Source organism: Plecotus auritus (assembly GCF_963455305.1).
Source record: "Plecotus auritus genome assembly, chromosome: 4".
NCBI lineage: Eukaryota > Metazoa > Chordata > Mammalia > Chiroptera > Vespertilionidae > Plecotus > Plecotus auritus.
Window position 1 is genome coordinate 152,566,064 of NC_137775.1, and position 20,683 is coordinate 152,586,746.

Consider the following 20,683-nt stretch of genomic DNA (forward strand, 5'->3'; position numbering starts at 1 on the left):
TAGAAAGAGCTTGAAAGTGTGCCTTCCTCTTGGATTTTTTGGAATAGTCTGAGGAGGATAGGTTTTAGTTCTCCTTTGAATGCTTGGTAGAACTCCCCTGTAAAGTCATCCAGACCAGGGTTTTTGTTTGCTTGAAGGTTTTTGATTACTACTTCAATTTCTTCGGTAGTTATCAGCCTATTCAGGTTTTTTTTTTTTTTTATTCTTCCTGATTGAGTTTTGGAAGCTTGTATTTTTCTAAGAATATGTCCATTTTGTCTAGTTGTCCAGTTTTTTTGGAATAGAGTTGTTCATAGTATTTTTTCATAATCCTTTGTAATATTTACATTTTTTGTTTTCTTTGTAATTTCAGCTTGGTTTGGAACTTATCTGCATTTAGTTCATGAGAAACCTCAGGTAGCTACCATAGCTTAGTAACTTAGTGTTCATGTCTCTGATAGTGTTACTCAGACTTTGCAGAGATAGTGGGGAGAGAAACAACCCAGAGAAGATTAGGAGAGGCAGAGATGAGGAAAGGAGGAAGTGGGAGATCGCTGAGAGGTGTCAGTGATATGGCATGGATGCTATTGGTACTCTTTCCCCTGGCATAATACAGTTTTTACCCTGTCCTGGTAAGGAAGGAATAATATAGTCTTAACCCTGTCTGGAAAGGAAGGAATCATCCTTCAAAGCCTTTTCACTGGGCTCTTAACTTTTGTCCTCTCGAGTTCTGGTTCACTCTGCACATTTTCAACCATTTTTTCTACTTTGACTACTGGCCTTCAGACCTATGTTTTAAACTGCCTACTGATCTTAGCAGGGCACTGTAGGTCTACCATTTCCATCTTTCTTCCCACATAAATTTCTCCTCTTGCATATCCTGTCCGATTAATGGTTCTACCAACTTTCCAGTTTTCCTTTACTACCTTTCCCTTCTCCCTTTCCAGCCCAGTGTCATTTCCATGAACTTTCATAAATACCTTTTCAGAAAACTTCTTCTCTATCTTTGAGTTCTCACATTTTCAAGATATCAAGTAACTTTACCTCCCTTGGTCTTTTTCCACATCTCCATGTTCAAGGGAGAGGTAAAAGGAGTAGTTGATAACTGTTTCTATCACTTTCTTCCCCAGGCAGGGAAAGTCACAAGTTTACACTGCACCTTTTATTTTCTCTTTTTGCCCCTTTCCTCTCCACTAGAATCCATTTTCCTCCCTCCCTCTGCCACTCTTAAATAGTCTTTGTCCCATGGTTCATTCCCTTGGCCTTTTCATGTCTCTTAGGATCATGTAGAAAGATAAGGGTTAGAAGACTGGACTTCTGAGTCTTGGCAACTCTGTAGAGATGTGTTCTGAATGACTAGAAAGCATCAGAGTGCCCTAACTGGTGTGGCTCAGTTGGTTGGAACACATCCAATACACTGAACGGTCGTGGATTCAGTTCATGGTCAGGGTACATACTCAGGTTGAGGATTCTGTTCCCAGTTGGGAATCTCACACATTGATGTTTCTGTCTTTCCCTCTCCCCCTCCCTCTCCCTTCCTCTCTCTCTAAAAAGCAATTTTTAAAATATTAGGTTGGGGAGAAAGCCTTGGAGCTCTGTAGAGCACCAGAGAAGTATGGTCTGTCTATCCCTTTCAGTAATCTGGCAGGAGAAGATCAGGGAGGAAAGGGGCTTGTTTGTATAAGACAAAACTTTCTAGGCTTTGATGAGTGTGTTAACAAGAAATCCTAACAGGAAGTTTCCCAAAGAGTGTAGTTGGAGGTAATATGGAGAATTAAATTAGCCTCATAGTCAGAAGGTCTGTAATCTAGTGCTATGTTTGCCTCTTAAATAAATCATTTAGACCTTTTTATACTTCTGATTCCTTATTTCCAAATTTTCCATTTCAAATAGGGGAGTTCCAATAACACTGAGTAACTGTAGTGTCAAAAATAACTTTTTTGGTGCATTTAAAAAAACTTGTTGTTGACCCACAGAAGGCAATATACTAGTTTCTTTCTTGCAAAAGTGATACTCTGGAGAAAATTAAAGGGGGTTTATTTAAATACAATGAAATATAATTGCTTTTAATAATGTTTTCTGATAAAGTTAATGTGCACTGAGCACATTCTAATTTTGTGTCGGACTTACATTATATTTCTACTAACCATTACCTTTGCATGGCCATTATTTCACCCACTAGAGACTCTGAAGAGGACTCTTCAAGCATTTGCCTATTAATAAAAAATGTCTTGTTTATTATTTTCTATATCGTATCTTATATACTGAGAAAAATTTAATTCCTAAATGAAGAACCTCAATTGTAGCTACACGATTACTGATACTTTTTCAGAGTATTTCAGTGGGTGAAAGAGGTTACTTCTTTATTTTCTTCGTGTTCTTTATTTCTACTTCTTCCATTATTTAGAACCTTATATAAAGTTTTTCCTTTTTTTCATATATATTTATGTAACAAAGGTTCTACTATGTCTCCATTGTGTATTAAAATAAATTTATCCAAGATATTTATGTATATATACTAATGGTAAAGTATTTGGGTAAATGAGAATGTTAAAACTAATTTAAACCACTAACTGCAACTTAACCTGATAATTACTGATATATTTTTAAAAAATAAAACTTTAAAAACATGTTATTAATCATAATAAAATGGACAACTTTTTTATTCTAGATTTTGCTCAAAGACCAGGTAATTTTGACCAAGAATTGTTTGATAAGCTAAGACATGTCTCTTAGAATTGCTATTTGTAAGACCTCAGAACCTATAAAATAAGCTGAACTATGACACTGATATACACTTTTATTTTATATGATGGATACTATATTTCTAAATTATATGTTGTAAAAATGAGGTGGGCATTAAAATTCTGAGAAGTAACTGCCAGATTTTATTATTAACAGATCATAATTTCTATCAGTAACCATCCAAAATAAGGTAAGTCCATTTAACGTGCTTCTGAATTTTTTTATTTAGATCAAAGAAAACAAAGAATTCAATTGATAAATCAACTGAGACTGACAATGGCTATGTATCCCTTGATGGGAAAAAGACTGTTAAAAGCAGTGAAGGTGGAGTACAAAGCCATGAACCTCAATGTGAAACTATTCGATCAGAAGAGACAACCTGGAACAAAGGAACACTGAGGAACATTCCCAGTAAAGTAAGTGTGGTTTTTAAAAAATAATTTGCTTGTGTGGTTTTGCAATAGCTAATGGACTATATTTTTTTGAACTATATTTTTTTTCCCCGAATTTATTCTCTGAGCCTTTAAAAATCACACTGATGAAGTTGAAAATCAGATAAAGTAATATGAATAAACTTCATTGTCAATATAATTAGGGCCTTCTTGAATTGATTAATGACTCAAATTTTTCAAAATGTTAAAGCACTAATAATTTCATAGTTGATGCTTATTAAACCTTACCTTTTCTTGCCCCATTTTCATGTGTATAAGAATTTGTTTTAAATTGAACATTAAATTATTCTAGAAACTAAACTAGAAACCTGATTTTCCATTCATGTTTTCCATAAGAAAATACTACCTTGTTTTTCCTACCTTTATTACCATTGGTGTCAACACATTTGTTTTGTTGTTATAAAAAAATTCTTGAGAGAACCAAGATGGCGTCATAGGTAAACACCTATACTTGCTGCCTCTGACAACCACATCAAAATTACATCTAAAAGGCAAAACAACTACCACCCAGAACCGAGGGAAAGGTGACTGAGTGGAAGTTCCACAACTAGAGAGGTGAAGAAAGCACAGTGAGACTGGTAAGAGGTGCGGAGGCGCACAAAAGTGCTGGCACCTGGATGTGCTGCTATCTTAATCGGAGGGAGATATAAGCTCCCACTTGTTCTGAACTCCAGTTCCAGGCGAGACTCTGGGAGACCCAGACACATACGGGGAGAAGCTGGACTGTCTGCATCGGGACAGGAACGTAAGGGCAGCTTTCAGAGATACTTGCAGTGATCATTGTTCCTGCATGGGGGCGCGGGACACGGAGACCCAGGGACCTCTCTGGTGCAGGGCTGACTGGCAGCCATTGCTCCTTGCCCTGCCCTGGTGATTCCCAGAGACCCCGCTCCTCCCAATTTACAACCCCATCCAAGCTGTATGCATCAGCTTTTGCATATGAATGGCCTGTCCTTTCTCTTTCTAAAACCTGCCAAACTACAGCTGGGTCAGAGAGCCCCAGAGCTTCCAAAAGAAGGTCCAAGGCCCAGCAGCAGCTGGGCCTCATCTGGGCACTTCCAAACCCCATGCAAAGAGGAGGAATCTGCAGATGTCTCTGTAGCTTCTGCTGGGTGGCCCAAGAGCCAGTGTACCCAGTGGTCAGAGTGAGACCATACCGGATTACAACTCTTCATATCCATAAGAGACACACTCAAGGGGCAGACTCGGTGAGCACCAAAGCCCCACTGAAGCAAGGCCTGCCCCATAAGGGTGTCTCCTGAGCAACAGATCTTCCAGTGTAGACACAGCTGGTCATCACAACCAATTGTCCTGGAGGTCAATACCTCCCAGTGATACCAACAGCAATCAAGGGTTAACTACAACAAGACTGTGCAAACAGCCCACAAAGGGGTGCACCAAGAGCGTTCACCTCAGGTGACTGGGGAGGCTGAGCCACTGGGCCCTATGGGACACCTACCACACAAGGCCACTCTATCAACTCAAGGAGACTTAGCAGCTACCCAGTACATAGAAATAAACACAGGGAAGCAGCCAAAATGCAGAGACAGAGAAACAAGTTACAAATGAAAGAAATGGATGAAAGCAAAATACTGGATATAGAGTTCAAAACCATGATTATAAGGTTACTCAAGAATCTTCTAGAAACCTCTGAGAAATTTAGTGAGACCCTCAAGGATATGAAAAAGGACCAATCAGAAATTAAGTATACACTGACTGAAATAAAGAATAATATATAGAGATCCAACAGCAGACTAGAGGATCCCAAGAATCAAGTCAAAGATTTGAAATACAAAGAAGCAAAAAACACCCAAACAGAAAAGCAAAAAGAAAAAAAGAATCCAAAAATATGAAGATGTACCAACATCCGAACTATGGGGGTGCCAGAAGAAGAGAGAGAGCAAGATATTGAAAACCTATTTAAAGAAATAATGACAGAAAACTTCCCCCACCTGGTGAAAGAAATAGACTTACAACTCCAGGAAGCACAGAGAACCCCAAACAAAAGGAATCCAAAGAGGACCACACCAAGACACATCATAATGAAAATGCCAAGGGCAAAAGACAAAGAGAGAATATTAAAAGCAGCAAGAGAAAAAGTTAGTTACCTACAAGGGAATACCCATACCACTGTCAGCTGATTTCTCAACAGAAACTGTGCAGCCTAGACGGGAGTGGCAAGAAATATTCAAAGTGATGAATAGCAAGAACCTACAACCAAGATTACTCTACCCAGCAAAGCTATCATTCAGAATTGAAGGTCAGATAAAGAGCTTCACAGACAAGAAAAAGCTAAAGGAGTCCATCACCACCAAACCAGTATTATATGAAATGCTGAAGGGTATTCTCTAAAAAGAGGAAGCAGAAGAAAAAGGTAAAGATAAAAAAAATTATGGACAACAAAGTGACAACAAATACATATCTATCAACAAGTGAATCTAAAAATCAAGTGAGTAAAAAATCTGATGAACAGAATAAACTGGTGAATAGAATAGAATCAGGGGCATAGAAAGGGAGTAGACTGACAATTCTCGGGGGGAAAGGGGGGAGGGGTTGTAGGGGGTGCGGGAAGAGATTGGACAAAGAGCTTACACCTATGGACGAGGTCAGTGGGGAGGGGAGGAAGGCCTGGAGTGGGGTGGGAATCAGGTGGAGGTGAGCTATTGGGGGGGGAAGAGGAACATCTGTAATAATCGGAACAATAAAGATTTTTAAAAAAGAAAAAAAAATTCTTATTGAGCACATATTTGTTAATAGTTGTTTGTTTACTTTTCCAAAATAATAAAGCTACCCTGGGCTATTGTAGCAAAGCCTAATGTAGATCTTCTGTCTCTTTATTTCACTGAATTTTTCTTGGTTAAATAACTTATTCTTTAAAAGCTGGTACAATAAAATAATATGGTCAAATTAAAAGATGTTAACTGTTAAATTTAGCAATGTAAGCATGAACATTTGTGTTGAGGAAAATAAATAGAAGAAAAGAAGATTCTCTAATTTTGAATGAAGTATGTGTTACTACTTGACAGTACATGTATTTTTAGGACCAGTAGATGTACAATAAATAGTTTGGGACTGCAGTGAAATATAGTACATTACTTGATTTTAGATTGTTGATACATTTAGCTCTCTGATAATGTGAACCTCACATTACTATCAACACTGAACACTGAACAAATAAATTTTCAATCATTAAACTTTCAAACATACTTTTTGGTATGTATTACCTATTAAAGCTATATGAAAGAAACATGGAAGTGTCACTAAAACTCATGTTCTGAGTCTCTCAATTTCAGAATTTCTGAAATCTGGACGTGTCTTACAAATTTATATGTAGATAATGTCTGATACATGCACCCATTCAACTACTACGGTAGTCACCTCCTCCTGCCTCATAAGCCATTATTTACTCAGTGGTGGTCTTATAATTGATCACATTTTCAGTTTGTGAAAATAGCATAATTAGTTCATATCAGGTCTCTCAGCTTCTTTTATCCTGTTTTATATTTTTTAATTTTGTAAGCTATTTCAAATCTTTTTGTGGAACAGAAACATTATAGAACAATTTGACAAATGACTGTGGAATTACTCTTAACATTAAAATGCCAGGATAGTCCCTGGTTTAAGATATTTTTTCAGAAAATTAAGTAGCACTAATCACTTTGAGGGGGTTGAAGGTATTTAAAGCTATATGTGCATATGTATATATATAATTGAAAGTTTTGCACTTTCAAAACTGCAAGTTAAGTTTGAAATTACCATAATCCTCTTTGTGTACTCCCATTTTAGGATACCCAAAGGACAATAACAAATGTCTCTGATGAAGTCTCCAGTGAGGAAGGTCCTGAAACAGGATACCCATTACGCCGAAATGTGGACAGAACTTCTGAGAGCATTCTTCGGAATAGAAAGTCACACCATTATAAGAAACATTACCCTAATGAGGTATATACTTTGGCTTTACATGTATACATACATATCTTTTTAAAAAAATATTTTTTTATTGATTTCAGAAAGAAAGGGAGAGAGAGAGAGAGAGAGAGAGAGAGAAACATCAGTGATGAGAGAGAATCATTGATTGGCTGCCCCCTGCATGCCCCCTACTGGGGATTGAGTCCACAACCCAAGCATGTGCCCTTGGCCAAAATTAAACCTGGGACCCTTCAATCTGCAGGCCGACGCTCTATCCACTGAGCCAAACCGGCTAGGGCCATATCTTTTTTTATATGTTACTAATTTACAACTTCTTTTAACAATTGAATTAACAATTAACAATATTATTAAAACATATTTCCCCTCAGTATCAATACCTTATTGTTATATATTCTGGATTTATAGAATAGCAGTTTTAGATTTATGTGTTGCATATATGATAAATAGCCATACATTTGTACTCATTTTGTGTATTTTCTCTGAAGATTCATACATTCAGTTCATTGTTTACCTTTAAAGAAGGCCATCCTGGAGAGACAATCTGTGAACTCCTGGGTTAGTCTTTCCCACAATTTGAATGGCTTTATGACTAATTGATTATTGCAAAGTTATTATTCTAAGTGACTTTCTTTATGTTCTTGTCACCATTTATTCAGTTGTCCATACTATTAAATTCAATCTTTTTTCTCATTTGATTCTGTTTTTCTTTTTTAACGTGTTTTTTTTTTTCTGAACTCTTTTCTAACTTATCACATCTCTTGAAGTTATCACATCTCTTGAAGCTCTTTAAATAGTAAAAGAATTTCATTCAACTGTATTTTCAGTTTTTATTCTAAAGAACTAAGAACATTTTATTATCTCCCTTCAAGGCAAATGAATCAATTGCTTCTCAAAGGAGGCCTCCACAGCGGAGATATTCCTCCCAATTGAAAAACACACCACACGTAGGTGTCATTCTACGCCTCTGCCCCTCCTACCAGTTTCAGTGTATTTCCTATACATCTCTAATTGTAGGACTTCCATTCAGCCAGATTTCAGGTGGTTCTGAATGATGGTGGTTCTATATTTTAGTTGTAATTTTGATGTTATGGAAGACATCAGGTACCCGTGTTTACCTATGCCACCAACTTGATTCTCCTCAGGGGCATTTTGTTTTTCAAGAAAAGTTATCCAGTTTTTGGTCCATTGGAGGGCTGATACTAGATTAGGCTGCCATGGTGTTTGGTACCAAAGGGGTTGGGAATGTGGTGGTAATCTGTCATTCAGGGTGGACTTTTACTTAACCCCTCTTTCCATACTCCCCCACTTCCCACCCCCAACCCACTTTCTTACCTTTTTCTGTGATATACTATATCTGGTTGGCTTCTTTCAGTCACCTGTTGGGAAGATGATGGATTACTTGGTTATCTGGGATATAGAAGGTTTCCTGGGGAATTGATAGCTTTGTTTAAGCATTTGACTTATTTTCTTCTCTGTCCTGCTTTGTTAACTCTACAAGTATCTTTCAATTTTTCTTCCCTATTGTAGATAAGATTCTCACCTAATAAATGCTTTTGATGGAAAGCACAATGCAGAAACTATGGGTTTGGAATCAAACTATTTAAATGACTTTGGAAAAATTATTTAACTTCTCTGCGTCTCAGTTTCTGCCTGTATAATCGGGGGGAGAGAGAAGGAGAGCAGCCTCATCAGATTGTTAGGATTAAATAAGATTATGTATAATTGCTTGATAAAAGCACTTATATTATAAATGCTTATTCCTTTTAAATAAATAATCCTCTATTCATTTGACTATATGCTGTTTTAGCTATCTAAAGATTTGAAATAAGCAGAGCGAATCAAATTAAATGAGCTATTAAGTTGAGCTGTTTTTCCTCAGTTCTAAAATTTCCTATTTTTAGTCTGTAATCAGCAATTTGTAATGAAATTCAAAGTGGCCATTAATCACTTAAATATTGCAGATAAAATAGTGTTTGAAATATAAGCAATTCTAGGCAATAATTTTTACATTATGCATTTATAAAATGTCCTATTTATTAATCAGTATTTGACAAAATACTTTTATCAGGAATTACAGGTATTTCCTTATTCCTGAAATCACCCATTAGTTTCAGTTAAATATTTGCCCTTTAATCTGATACTTTTTTCTATATCTGATCAGCAAGTCTGCATCAGAATTAGTGATAGATAATAAGCTAGCTTTATGAAAAAATTTAAATTAGCAATTACTGGTTGCTTATTACTTCTGTCCTTGTTATCTAATGAAAATTGTTATGATGAAAACTACTTATGTTTCAAGTATTCTGCTTGACAGTGAATCTGAAATATTTTTGGAGTGCTTTTTGTAAAAAAAAAAAACAACAGACTGATTTTTACCCTTTTTCTGTAAATTTTTTTCTCTTTTTATTTTTTTATTTGTTTTTCTATTCAATTCTTTCAAAAAAAATTTTTTTACTTTTCTCTCAAACAACCCTGCCACAAATGCTCTATCACACACTAAATATACATGGTGCTCCATTCTAATATACACAAGTTAATTGTCAATAATATAACTCACTCATTCAAGATATTATGTTACCTGTGGTAAAGATGGTTTTTGTCTTTGGTAGACTTACAGTATATTTGAGAGTTATGATTTATTTGAATATATGAAATACATGAACATTTAATTAACACAGATAATGTAGATGCTAGATAGCAAGACAAAATTTATTGTCAAATGAATATAATAATAACTCACTGCAGGGACAAAGTATTCACTCTAAATAGAAGACTTTAAGCTAACATTTGTTGAACCTCTGCTTTGTACAGATTTGTATTAAAAACTATAGTGCTCATTTAATTTTTAATATCTCTTTAAGGTAGGTAGTTTTATTTCCCATTGTCATGGGCTGATTTGTCCCTTAAGTCTCTAAGATAAGCCAGCTAGAAAGGGGTAGAGATGGTAATTTCCTGACACTTTGTTGAGTGGGCTTTAAAGGAGAGAAGGATTTATAATGAGAGGTAGGAATATACTGAGAGGCTGGAGTGGCAACAAACAAGTTGTGTTTAGGAGTTAAGGAATAGCCCATTGTCACTGGAAGAGAAGGCTGTGGTACTGAGAAGTGGAAAACAAGGTCCAAAAATAGCCGTTTGAAGAGAGCGTGGTAGGTGAAGGAATTTGAACTTTATCCAGGAGAACAGCAGTGGGAAACCACAGAGGGATTTTGGTCAGAGGAGTGAAAGAACAGTTGTACTTTTGGAATATTAACCTGGAAAGAGGGAAGGCCTTTTAGGTAGGGGTCAATTAGGAGGCTCTTATAGCAAACAAAGAATGATAGCATAGAAAAAAGATAAATATAAAACGTTTTAAAGATAGAATTGACAAATCTTAGTGCCAGGATAACTAAAATCAAATCTAAAAATTTCAGCACACTTTGCTATAAGGATGGCTGTTGTTCTTTATTCAGTAAAAGTTATTTTGAATTCATTTAAATTAAAATTTTACTCAAAACTATTTATTTTGTATGTTAAAAACTAAGAAAATAGTAAATTTATTAGAAATTATTTAACTTCTTTTTTTAGTTTTTCACTTTCATAACATAGATTATCTCAAACACTTGAATTGGCACTTTGTAGCTATTCATGTGTTTGAGATAATTTATGATTATTTATTCATTTTGTCAATTTATTGAACTTGTTGTTTGAGAAACTAAGACAATAGATACATTAAATCTATTGTTGCTAAAATAGACTAAGTAAGAAAACTCCATTAAACCATCAATTAAAGTGGGTGACTATGCAGTCCATGTGAATGTAGACTAGTCTTTGCCTGCCTGAATTCTGAACTTTGTATAAAGTTTAAGAGAAAGAAGTCATTGGCGAAGGGGGTTGGGGGTCTAGCGGGGAAAAAGGAGACATATGTAAAACTTTAGACAATAAATATATACAAAGAGAAAGAAGTCATAATCTTTGTATGCAAAGTAACACTTGAGCTGAAATGTGAAATAAATTTTGATATGAGGAAATTTTGTTACTCCTTAAAAATTAATATGTATTTTTAATGTTTTGCTATCTATTTCACTGTTATTTGACAGTGTGTTTATTGTTTTAGCAAAAAGTAACAATATATGGTTCTAATAGAATCCTTTGAATTGGAAAGGGTACATAAATTGTATTAATGTCAAAGAATATCTTGATTTCAGGATGCCCCCAAATCGGGTACTAGTTGCAGCTCTCGCTGTTCAAGTTCCAGACAGGATTCTGAGAGCACAAGGCCAGAATCTGAAACAGAAGATGTATTATGGGAAGACTTGTTACATTGTGCAGAATGCCGATCATCTTGTACCAGTGAGACAGATGTGGAAAATCCTCATGTTAATCCAAGTGTGAAAAAAGAATATAGAGATGATCCTTTTCACCAGGTCGGTTTACAGTTGTCATGGGCTAATTTGTCCCTTAAGTCTCTAGGATGATTTTTAATTTCTAGTAGTAGATAATTTAAGCCACTGGTGGTTTCTACAGGTTTTTCTCCTTTGAATGTACAAATTTTACAGAGGTGAAGAAAAAGCTTACATTCAATTAAAATATTCTGGTTAAAAAATTTTTTTTAATGTGAGCTGTGGTCTGGCTTCATTGGAACATAGAATCTCATCATTTCTGTTATGGTTATGTTTCTGACCTTGCAAACATATGTTTCTGAAAAGTTGTTGGTAAATGGAGTTTTATAAGTCAACTTGTGTTTTATTTATTTTTTTAATATGTTTTATTGATTTTTTACAGAGTGGAAGGGAGAGGGGATAGAGAGCTAGAAACATCGATGAGAGAGAAACATCGATAAGCTGCCTCCTGCACACCCCGCACTGGGGATGTGCCCCCAACCAAGGTACATGCCCTTGACCGGAATCGAACCTGTGACCCTTCAGTCCGCAGGCCGACGCTCTATCCATTGAGCCAAACCGGTTAGGGCTCAACTTGTGTTTTAAATGCAATAGTCTTCTTCTCACTCAACAGACTTCATGGTCATATTTATTTATACCTGTGGTCTTAACTCCACTGTAAGATTGTAATTAACAGAGCTATATTTTATGAATATCAGATTTGTATCTCCAAGTGCCTATAATAGTGCTGTCGAATAGAAATATGAGAGTCACATATGTAATTTAAAAATTTCTGGTAGCCACATTAAAATGTTTTAAAATGTGAAATTAATTTTAGTATCTTTTCTTTAACCCTATATTCAAAATATCACTTCAACATATAACTAATATGAAAAATAATGAAATAATATGCACTGAGTGGCCAGATTATTATGATCTCTGAACGCATAATAATTTGGCCACTCAGTGTACTTCTCTTGAGTACCTCATTTATTTGATATCAAAGATACTATAAATTGTACACCTGATCTGTTTTCCCCTTTGCACTAGCTGATAGAAAGCTCAGGGCAAATAGGTGGTTGATCTCCAGCAAAAGTCTAGAATACTTTTGGTACCCATTTGAGATACAAATACACTGAGTGGCCTGATTATTATGCGTTCAGAGATCATAATAATCTGGCCACTCAGTGTATATTTTTAATACAAAATATCTTCAAAATCTATTACAGCACATCTGATTTGGACTAGTCACATTTCAAGTGCTCAGTAGCCACATGTGAGTAGGGTGTATTATATTGGACAACACAGGTCTGTGGGACATCTTCATTTGAATGTTACACCATTGCCTCAGCTTTAATCAAATACACCACCTTCCCTCATAAATTTATTTTTCTTATGGCATTCAAAATCTTGGTGAATAACATCTTCATTCATCTGTTCACTGTCCAGAAACTGGGTAGTCATTTAAAATCCTCACTGTTCTTACTTTCTTCTCTCTCTTATCCAAGTCCTCATGAAATCCTAACAATGAAACCAACAAGTAAACTTAGAAAACTAGAGGTAGAAGGGAACTTCCTTAATCTGATAAAAGGTAGCTATCAAAGAACCTTCTGATAAAAGTTATCTATCAAAGAACCTTTAATGTTGAAATTTTAGGGGCATTTTTATTAAAAGCAGGAACAAGAGATGTCCATCATCACTGCTTTTTCTATTAAAATTCTACAGTATGTTTGTATGTCTCTGTTTTCAGTTGGACTTAGAGTCTAAGACAGATTTAAAATTCACATTAAAGAACAAAATGTCATAGCAGAAGCAATTTTGAAGAATTACAGGGAACTTTCCATATTGGATATAAAAATGTATTTTTTAAAATACAGTAATTAAGGTAATATGGTATAGGTATATGCTATAGACTGAAAGTGTCCCCACCAAAATATGATTGCATTTGGAGGTGGGCCTCTGGGAGGTAATTGGGCATGAGGGTGGAGCTCTCATGATCATCATTAGTGCCCTTAAAAAGAGGGCAGTCTCTAAACCAGAAAGTGGGAATCTCACCAGACATTGAGTCTGTTGGCACCTTGATCTTTGGACTTTGTAGCCTCTAGAACTATGAGAAATAGATTTCTGTTTCTAAGCCATCCAATCTATTTTGTTAAAGCAGCTCGAAACAGATTAATAGACCAATGGGTCAGAATAGAAAACCCAGAAGTAGACATATGCTTATATGGATCCCTAATATATGGCATAAGTGGTATTACAAATCAGTGGAAAAGCATAGATTACTTAGTATATGGTTATCCATACATAAAAATGTATTCTAGATAGTTCGTGTGAAGAAGCAAAACTTTAAAATACTTAGAAGAAAGTATAGGAGAAAATTCTTTGTTTCTGCAAGTATGAGAAGGATTTTTTAAACGAGATACAAAAAGCACAAGCAAACATCTAAAAATAGGGGATTGTCCTGGCCAGTGTGGCTCTGTTGGTTGGACCGCCGTCCTGTACATCTAAGGATTGTGGGTTCGATTCTGGGTCAGGGCCCTTAGGGGAGGCAACTGTTCGATGTTTCTCTCTCCCCGCCTTGCTCTCTCTCTCTCTAAAAAAATAGAGGATTGACAAATTTGAATATCTTAAAATGTAAAACTTTGGGCTACAAATTAAGTCATAAATATTGTTAAAAGACAAGCCACAAGCTAGAAGATATTTCCAGCACAATAACTCAGTGTTACTGTACAGAGCACACAAAGAACTTTAACAGATAAATAGGTAAAAGGTAAACGACTCAGTAGAAAAATGGGCAAAGGATGTGAGCAAGCAACTCACCTAGATGGCTAATATATAATAAGTAAAATTGGTCAGCCTTATTAGTAATTAGGGAAATGTAAAGTAGAACAATGAGATACAATTTCATATTGATCAAATTGTCTAAAAATTTTTAATTGATAAATTCAACGTTGGCAAGAATGTGAAGAAAGAACTCTTATTCAATGCTGATGTTCATAAAAATTTGCACAACTACTTTGGAGAGCAGTTTGTAATGTAAAAAAATTGAAGTCTGTGTACTTTAGGACTCTTTCATCTCTAAGGAAACTTTAGAAGCTGGGCACAGTAGGACATATAAAATAATTTTTATGTGTATGGTATTGCCTTGTGCATAATAGTGAAATATTAAAAATAATGTAATAGGCAACAGTTGTAGAATTATTAGTCCTGGCATATGATAAAACAATATATCAGTGAAATTTAATGAACCCAGCTTCATATATAAAAAGGAATAAATCTTGTGAATATAATTTTGAATGAAAAAAGCAAGTTCCGGGAGTATACATACAATATATAAAATTTTAAGACATGCAAGGTTATATTATTATATTATATATTATTTATGGATAAAAGCAGATGCAGTAAGAGTATAAAAACATGCAAGGGAATAGTAAACACCAAATTTAGGATAAGTCTGAGGAATAAAAGAAGGGAATGGTGTACAAAGTGAGTTTCAATTTTGCCTATAGTGTTTTTTAAATTAAAATACCGAGCAAATAAGGGAGAAAGTTAAAATATAAACTCGAGTGTTACTATTCTCTGATTGAAATGTTTCACTTTAAAATATATTCATTAGTTTTGGCATTGGCTACAGGAAGTGTTAGGGGAAAGAAGCTTTGCTACAGGGATTGAGGAAGGAGAATGAAGAAAGGTTTAAGAAGCATGACTGAGAAAGTTTGGAAAAAATGAGGTATTAGTTAGATGAGAAAATAGTTTTGGTCTCCACCCCTCTCCCAGAGATGTGAAATGTTTAAGCACATATGTGCATAGAAGAAAACCAGTAGGGAAGAATTAAAGAGGTATAGGAGAAAAAGTTAAATGATGAGTCTTAGGATTCTAGTGGGAAAACCTAATTAGGAAGCTTACTATAAATTCCTCCTTGACAGGAAGAGGAATACATCTTCTGTTGAAATAGGAGGAGGAAGAGTGCCTGAAACAAGTAAGATGATGAGAGAGTTGCTGCCTGATAATCTATTCTGTGAGTGCAGGAGGTTAGGGAGTCTGTTAATAATAAGTGAGATGATAGGATAGGGGACTTGTGGATGGTGATGAAGGCTTGAAGTTATCATTTGCAGGAAATGGGGATAGTGGAGAGAGAGTATATGTATGCATGCATTCAAAGTCAGACTCACATTGTTGAGGGTCCAGCTAGAGTCTGAAACCATGAATTTGTAGTTACTCATTCCAGACAGTTGTGTGATATTCTCTGGAATATAGTTGTAATGATCATAATAATAGCAAGCATTTAATAAAAGCCAGGCACTGTGCAAAGTAATCTACATGTATTATCTCATGTAATCCTCTCAACCTATAACAGTAGGGTTTATTTTTATTTTATAGCTGAGAAAATTGAGGCCCAGAATTGAATAATGTACCCAAAGTCACACAGCATAGGTGTTCACTAAATAGTTGCTATTCAGGAGACAGGAGAGGGGATGGTATACTGATTGAAAGAACAGATGTGGTAAGAGTCTAGCCATGTTAGATTGAGAAGGAAATAAAACCAAGAAGAGACTGATAGAATAAAGGATAGGTGTGCTCAAGGAAACAAGTGTTTTAGAATTGAAGGTTTGAGAGACCTGGCAAGATGAGAGGTGTGATTCAAAAGTCATATCAGAAGTAGAGCAATTCTGGGTGGTGACAAGGTCCAGGTTGTGGCCATGGGAATAGCTAAAGTTCCCTGAGATTTAAGAAGTGAAAAAAGCAATGAACAATTAATCCTTGAGAGTGGGGTTGATCATGAGTCATTTGCATATTCATCTAAGTCACAAAATAACAACTAGAATTGACCTTTAAGAAAATGCCTGTGAACTATTTCCCCAGAGATAGCAGCTGCATAGAAGCAGGGACCATGTGTTCTTTTGCTCATTGCTGTATCACACAGTGCCTGGTACATAGTAGGTGTTTAATAAATATAAGTTGAGTGAATGAGTTAAATGAAATAAACATTTTTCAAAGCATGCTGATTAGGCCTTTCTTAAATGATTAAAAAAATATTTTTAATGAATGCTATACAGAATAAATTTGCCCTAAATCTTTCACATCATTCTGCTCTTTTTTTGGTAAGATGAAGATTTTTTTAATTTTCTACTCTGCATGTCTAATAGTATTCTAAGTTTCCATTGGTTTTGCTTTTGTGTGAAAGACTTGATTTTATATACATTTCTTATTCTCAGATTTCTGAAAAATAAGCTCAAGTTTTCAGTTTTACTAATAGCCATGTAATTGAAATTAGCTCCCTTTAAGTGAAAAGCTACCAGTTTTTTTCTTGTATTTGGTTTGGAGGACCCTTTTCTGCCTACTTTAAGACTCAAAAATCTCTTATGAAGAAACATTGAGCATTTGAATCAGTATGTTCTTGTCAGGATGACCAAATCTGTTTTTATTTTCTTTGTAAATAGTAACAAACATTTCTATAGGAGAAAATTTTCTTCCTCTAGTCATGGCTGAATGTATCCTATCTAATAAAAGAGAAACATGCAAATTGACCGTACCTCCGCTACACCTACAAGCCACACCCACCAGCCAATCAGGAGCGAGTATGCAAATTAACCCAAAAATGGCGGCAGCCATGGAGCTTTAGAGAGCAGGAGGCTTGCGTTGCCCCCGGCGATGGAGGAAGCCAAGCTTCCCGCCCTGCCCTGGCCGGCCCTGGCCTACGCTCAAGGCTACAAAGTTTCAATTATAGAAGATAAAAATAAATCCCAGATACTAGGGCCTCCGCTTGGGTCACCGGGGGGCGTGGCCGGCCTGCAAACCACCACAGGCCCCTCGCCCAGGCCGCCCCACACCCAAAGGGAACCCCCACCCTGATCCGGGACACCCTTCAGGGCAAACCAGCCGGCCCCCACCTGTGCACCAGGCCTCTATCCTATCTAATAATTCTATCTAATAAAAGAGTAATATGCAAATTGACCATCACTCCAACACACAAGATGGCTGCCCCCATGTGGACACAAGATGGCCAGCAGGGAAGGGCAGTTGGGACCAGGCCTGCAAGGGAGGGCAGTTGTGGGTGATCAGGCCAGCAGGGGAGGGCAATTGGGAGGGACCAGGCCTGCAAGGGAGGGCAGTTGGGGTGACCAGGCCTGCAGGGGAGGGCTGTTAGGGGCAATCAGGCTGTCAGGGGAGCAGTTAGGCATCAATCAGGCTGGCAGGCAGAAGCAGTTAGGGGCAATCAGGAAGGCAGGCAGGCGAGCAGTTGGGAGCCAGCGGTCCTGGTAGGATCAGACCTAAACAGGCAGTTGGACATCCCTCGAGGGGTCCCAGATTGGAGAGGGTGCAGGCTGGGCTGAGGGTCACCCCCCCCCCCCGTGCACGAATTTCATGCACCAGGCCTCTAGTAATCCTATATAATAAAGAGGGAATATGCTAATTGACCATCACTCCATCACAAAGATGGCTGTACCCACAGCTAAGGAGCCTTAACAAGCAATCAGCAGGGTCCTTGAGGCTATGCCCTCTCCCGCCCCCGTGGGTCTTGACAGGGGACCTCAGGCTGCACCCCCACCCAGCAGGGCTTGACAGGGGACCTCAGGCCATGCCCTCCGCCCTGGCACCAGGCCGGGGACCTCAGGCCGCACCCCCCACCCTGGCACCAGGCCGGGGGACCTCAGGCTGTGGCTCCCACCAGGTGGGGCTTGACAGGGGTCTTCAAGGTACACCCCCAGTGCTGGGTCAGGGGAACTCAGGCCACACCCCCCGCCAAGCGGGGCTTGACGGGGTACCTGAGGATGTGCCCCTCAGCCGGTGGGGCTTGATGGGGTACCTGAGGCTGCGCCCCCCTCCCGGTGCTGGGCCGGGGGGCCTGAGGCTGTGCCCACCAGCCTGGCAGGGCTTGATGGGGGACCTCAGGCCATGCCCCCCATCCAGCAGGGCTTGATGGGGGACCTCAAGGCATGCCCCCCCATCCTGGCACCGGGCCAGGGGACCTGAGGATATGCCCCCTGCCCGGTGGGGCTTGACATGGGTGGGACTGGCCAGGTCTGGATCTAGCCCAATGGTGGGGGGCCGGCCAGGTCTGGGTCTCACGCGATTTTGAGGCACATGTGGGGGGGCAGGGACTTGACTCTGGGTCCCACGGTGAGCCCCAGACTCTGACAGGAGGAAGGTTTTCATATACATTTTACTAATTTTCTTTCATCCCTGACACTTCTATTATACAGAAAGGGCAAATAGCAATATTAAATTATTTCCTCTAAGTAATCCCCTTTTAATGTGCATGAATTTCGTGCACTGGGCCACTAGTAAAATATAAAGCCATATTCAAGTGAAATTCAGTAGGGAAGGCCAGATTTTAATGGATACAGTAGGGAAAAGCTAGATTTTAATGGATACAGTTCCCACAGGTGGAAAATCCAGTAAAGCAGTTGTCATGGTGAATTTATTTGAAACAAAACCTGCCACCATTAAGTTTTATGGTTTTCAGGCAATTTTGAATGAACAAGGAGCAAAGCAGTTAAGAATTAGAATGAGGATAAAAAACAATCATTAAAAGAGTTCCAAATTTCAATTTGAAAAGCATAGAAAGAAGAACCTATGTGATAAAATTATAAAATGGAATTATTTGCTTCCATTTTTTCCCTGAACCTTTTTAAAAAAATGTTTCATGTAATGCTGCTCTCCATACATTTAGGCAGTACATGTTTCAACAAGACTGTTTTTCAGAATACATATATTTGACAAACATACACAGTAGTATAGGGCTTTTTAAGTAACTTTTTCTCTTGTTTTGCCTATAATAAGACAATTATAAATCTAATTAGAGTAACTGGGAAGGTGGCTGGGCAAAATGAGTACTTTTGGAGGGAGAGTGAAGAACTGCTTGATTTCTGTTTCTGTAAATGGACCTGCATCATATTGAAATGCCTTGCTTCATGTAATTGGAAAACCTTTAATTCACTGTTACAGACTGAGAGTTAAGAAATAAATTAAAATGCCTGTGTGTCAGTGGTTAAAATCTGTTGCCTCTCGGGCTTAACATTTTCCATTCAGATTCTTGCACTTGTTCCTAGCTTTTTAGTTTCATTGTGTTTTATAATTATTAAACTTCCAAGAAAAGTTGAATACATATTTCAATGCAACTTATTTCTATCCCAGACTAGAATATTTTGTTTGAAGATAAATTATGGAACATCATTTGATAAAAGTGGTTAATTACCAGTATCTCATAGCTCTTAAGTTTCTCCAATAGTAAAATATATGTATGAAGGTTAATGTATATTAAAATACTATATCTTTGGGAAAGATAAATATTTAGAGGCAACCTCTTGATAGTCAAATAACTACATGTCAATAGCATGATTACTGGCATTATGGTTTGCCTGTAATTATTCAGCAGTTTTCATGCTGTTTATAGTAAACATGGTATATATATAGCTTGACCTAAAGAAAATTAGTGTATGAGACAGAATAATTACCTTATCTTTTTTCTTAAATATTGTTGAATTACTATTTTATACCTTTAATTGAAGTTAATCAATTCAACTTTACTCCCCCTAGAGGAAAATATATTCCTTAAATTTACAGAAACATGTCTTTATCCTATTTGAATCATGTATTGTCCTCCAAAGAATAACTATAAATAGAGTAGATTATTCTGTTCATTGTTAGAAGTTATTTTAATGAAATAAGTTATAAAAATAAGTTAGAAAAACTATGTCAACAAAGAAATTTGTCCTATTTTGGGTCTAATCTTTTAGTGTTATTTCTCTTATCAGTATCTGCAACTACAAAAATTATTGTTTCATCCATTTTGTTGCTATCTTTAACCCCCAACTATCCTATTTTGAAATTTTATTTTTTTAACTAGAAGCCCGATCCATGAAATTCGTGCATGGGGGTGGTCCCCTCAGCCCAGCCTGCACCCTCTCCAATCTGGGACCCCTTGGGGGCTGCCTGACTGCTGGGATCGGGCCTAAACTGGCAGTCGGACATCCCTCTCACAATCCTGGACCTCTGGCTCCTAATCACTCATCTGCCTGCCTGCCTGCCTGCCTGGTCACCCCTAACTGCCCCCCTGACTGGTCACCCCTAACTGCCCCCCCTGCCGGCCTGGTCGCCCCCAACTGGCCCCCTCTGCTGGCCTAGTTGCCCCTCACTGCCCCCCCTGCCAGCCTAATTGCCCCCAACTGCCCCCACTGCCGTCCTGGTCGCTCCCAACTGCACCCTCCCGCCCAC

General features: G+C 37.5%; 1 protein-coding gene across 3 annotated transcripts in view; it reads left to right on the forward strand.

The window, feature by feature from the left end:
- Window positions 1–20,683, forward strand: part of PHTF2 (putative homeodomain transcription factor 2) — a 105,353-nt gene that overhangs the window by 62,067 nt on the left and 22,603 nt on the right. For 2 of the 3 annotated variants that reach the window (XR_013960507.1, XM_080666660.1), the window contains exons 8-10: window positions 2,954–3,140; window positions 6,963–7,118; window positions 11,291–11,509. Coding sequence is in view for 2 of the 3 variants with exons in the window: in XM_080666660.1 (XP_080522786.1) it covers window positions 2,954–3,140; window positions 6,963–7,118; window positions 11,291–11,509 (562 nt within the window). In the remaining variant the exon portion in view is untranslated. The remainder of the gene's footprint in view (window positions 1–2,953; window positions 3,141–6,962; window positions 7,119–11,290; window positions 11,510–20,683) is intronic. The other variant, XM_080666661.1, reaches the window with a different exon arrangement.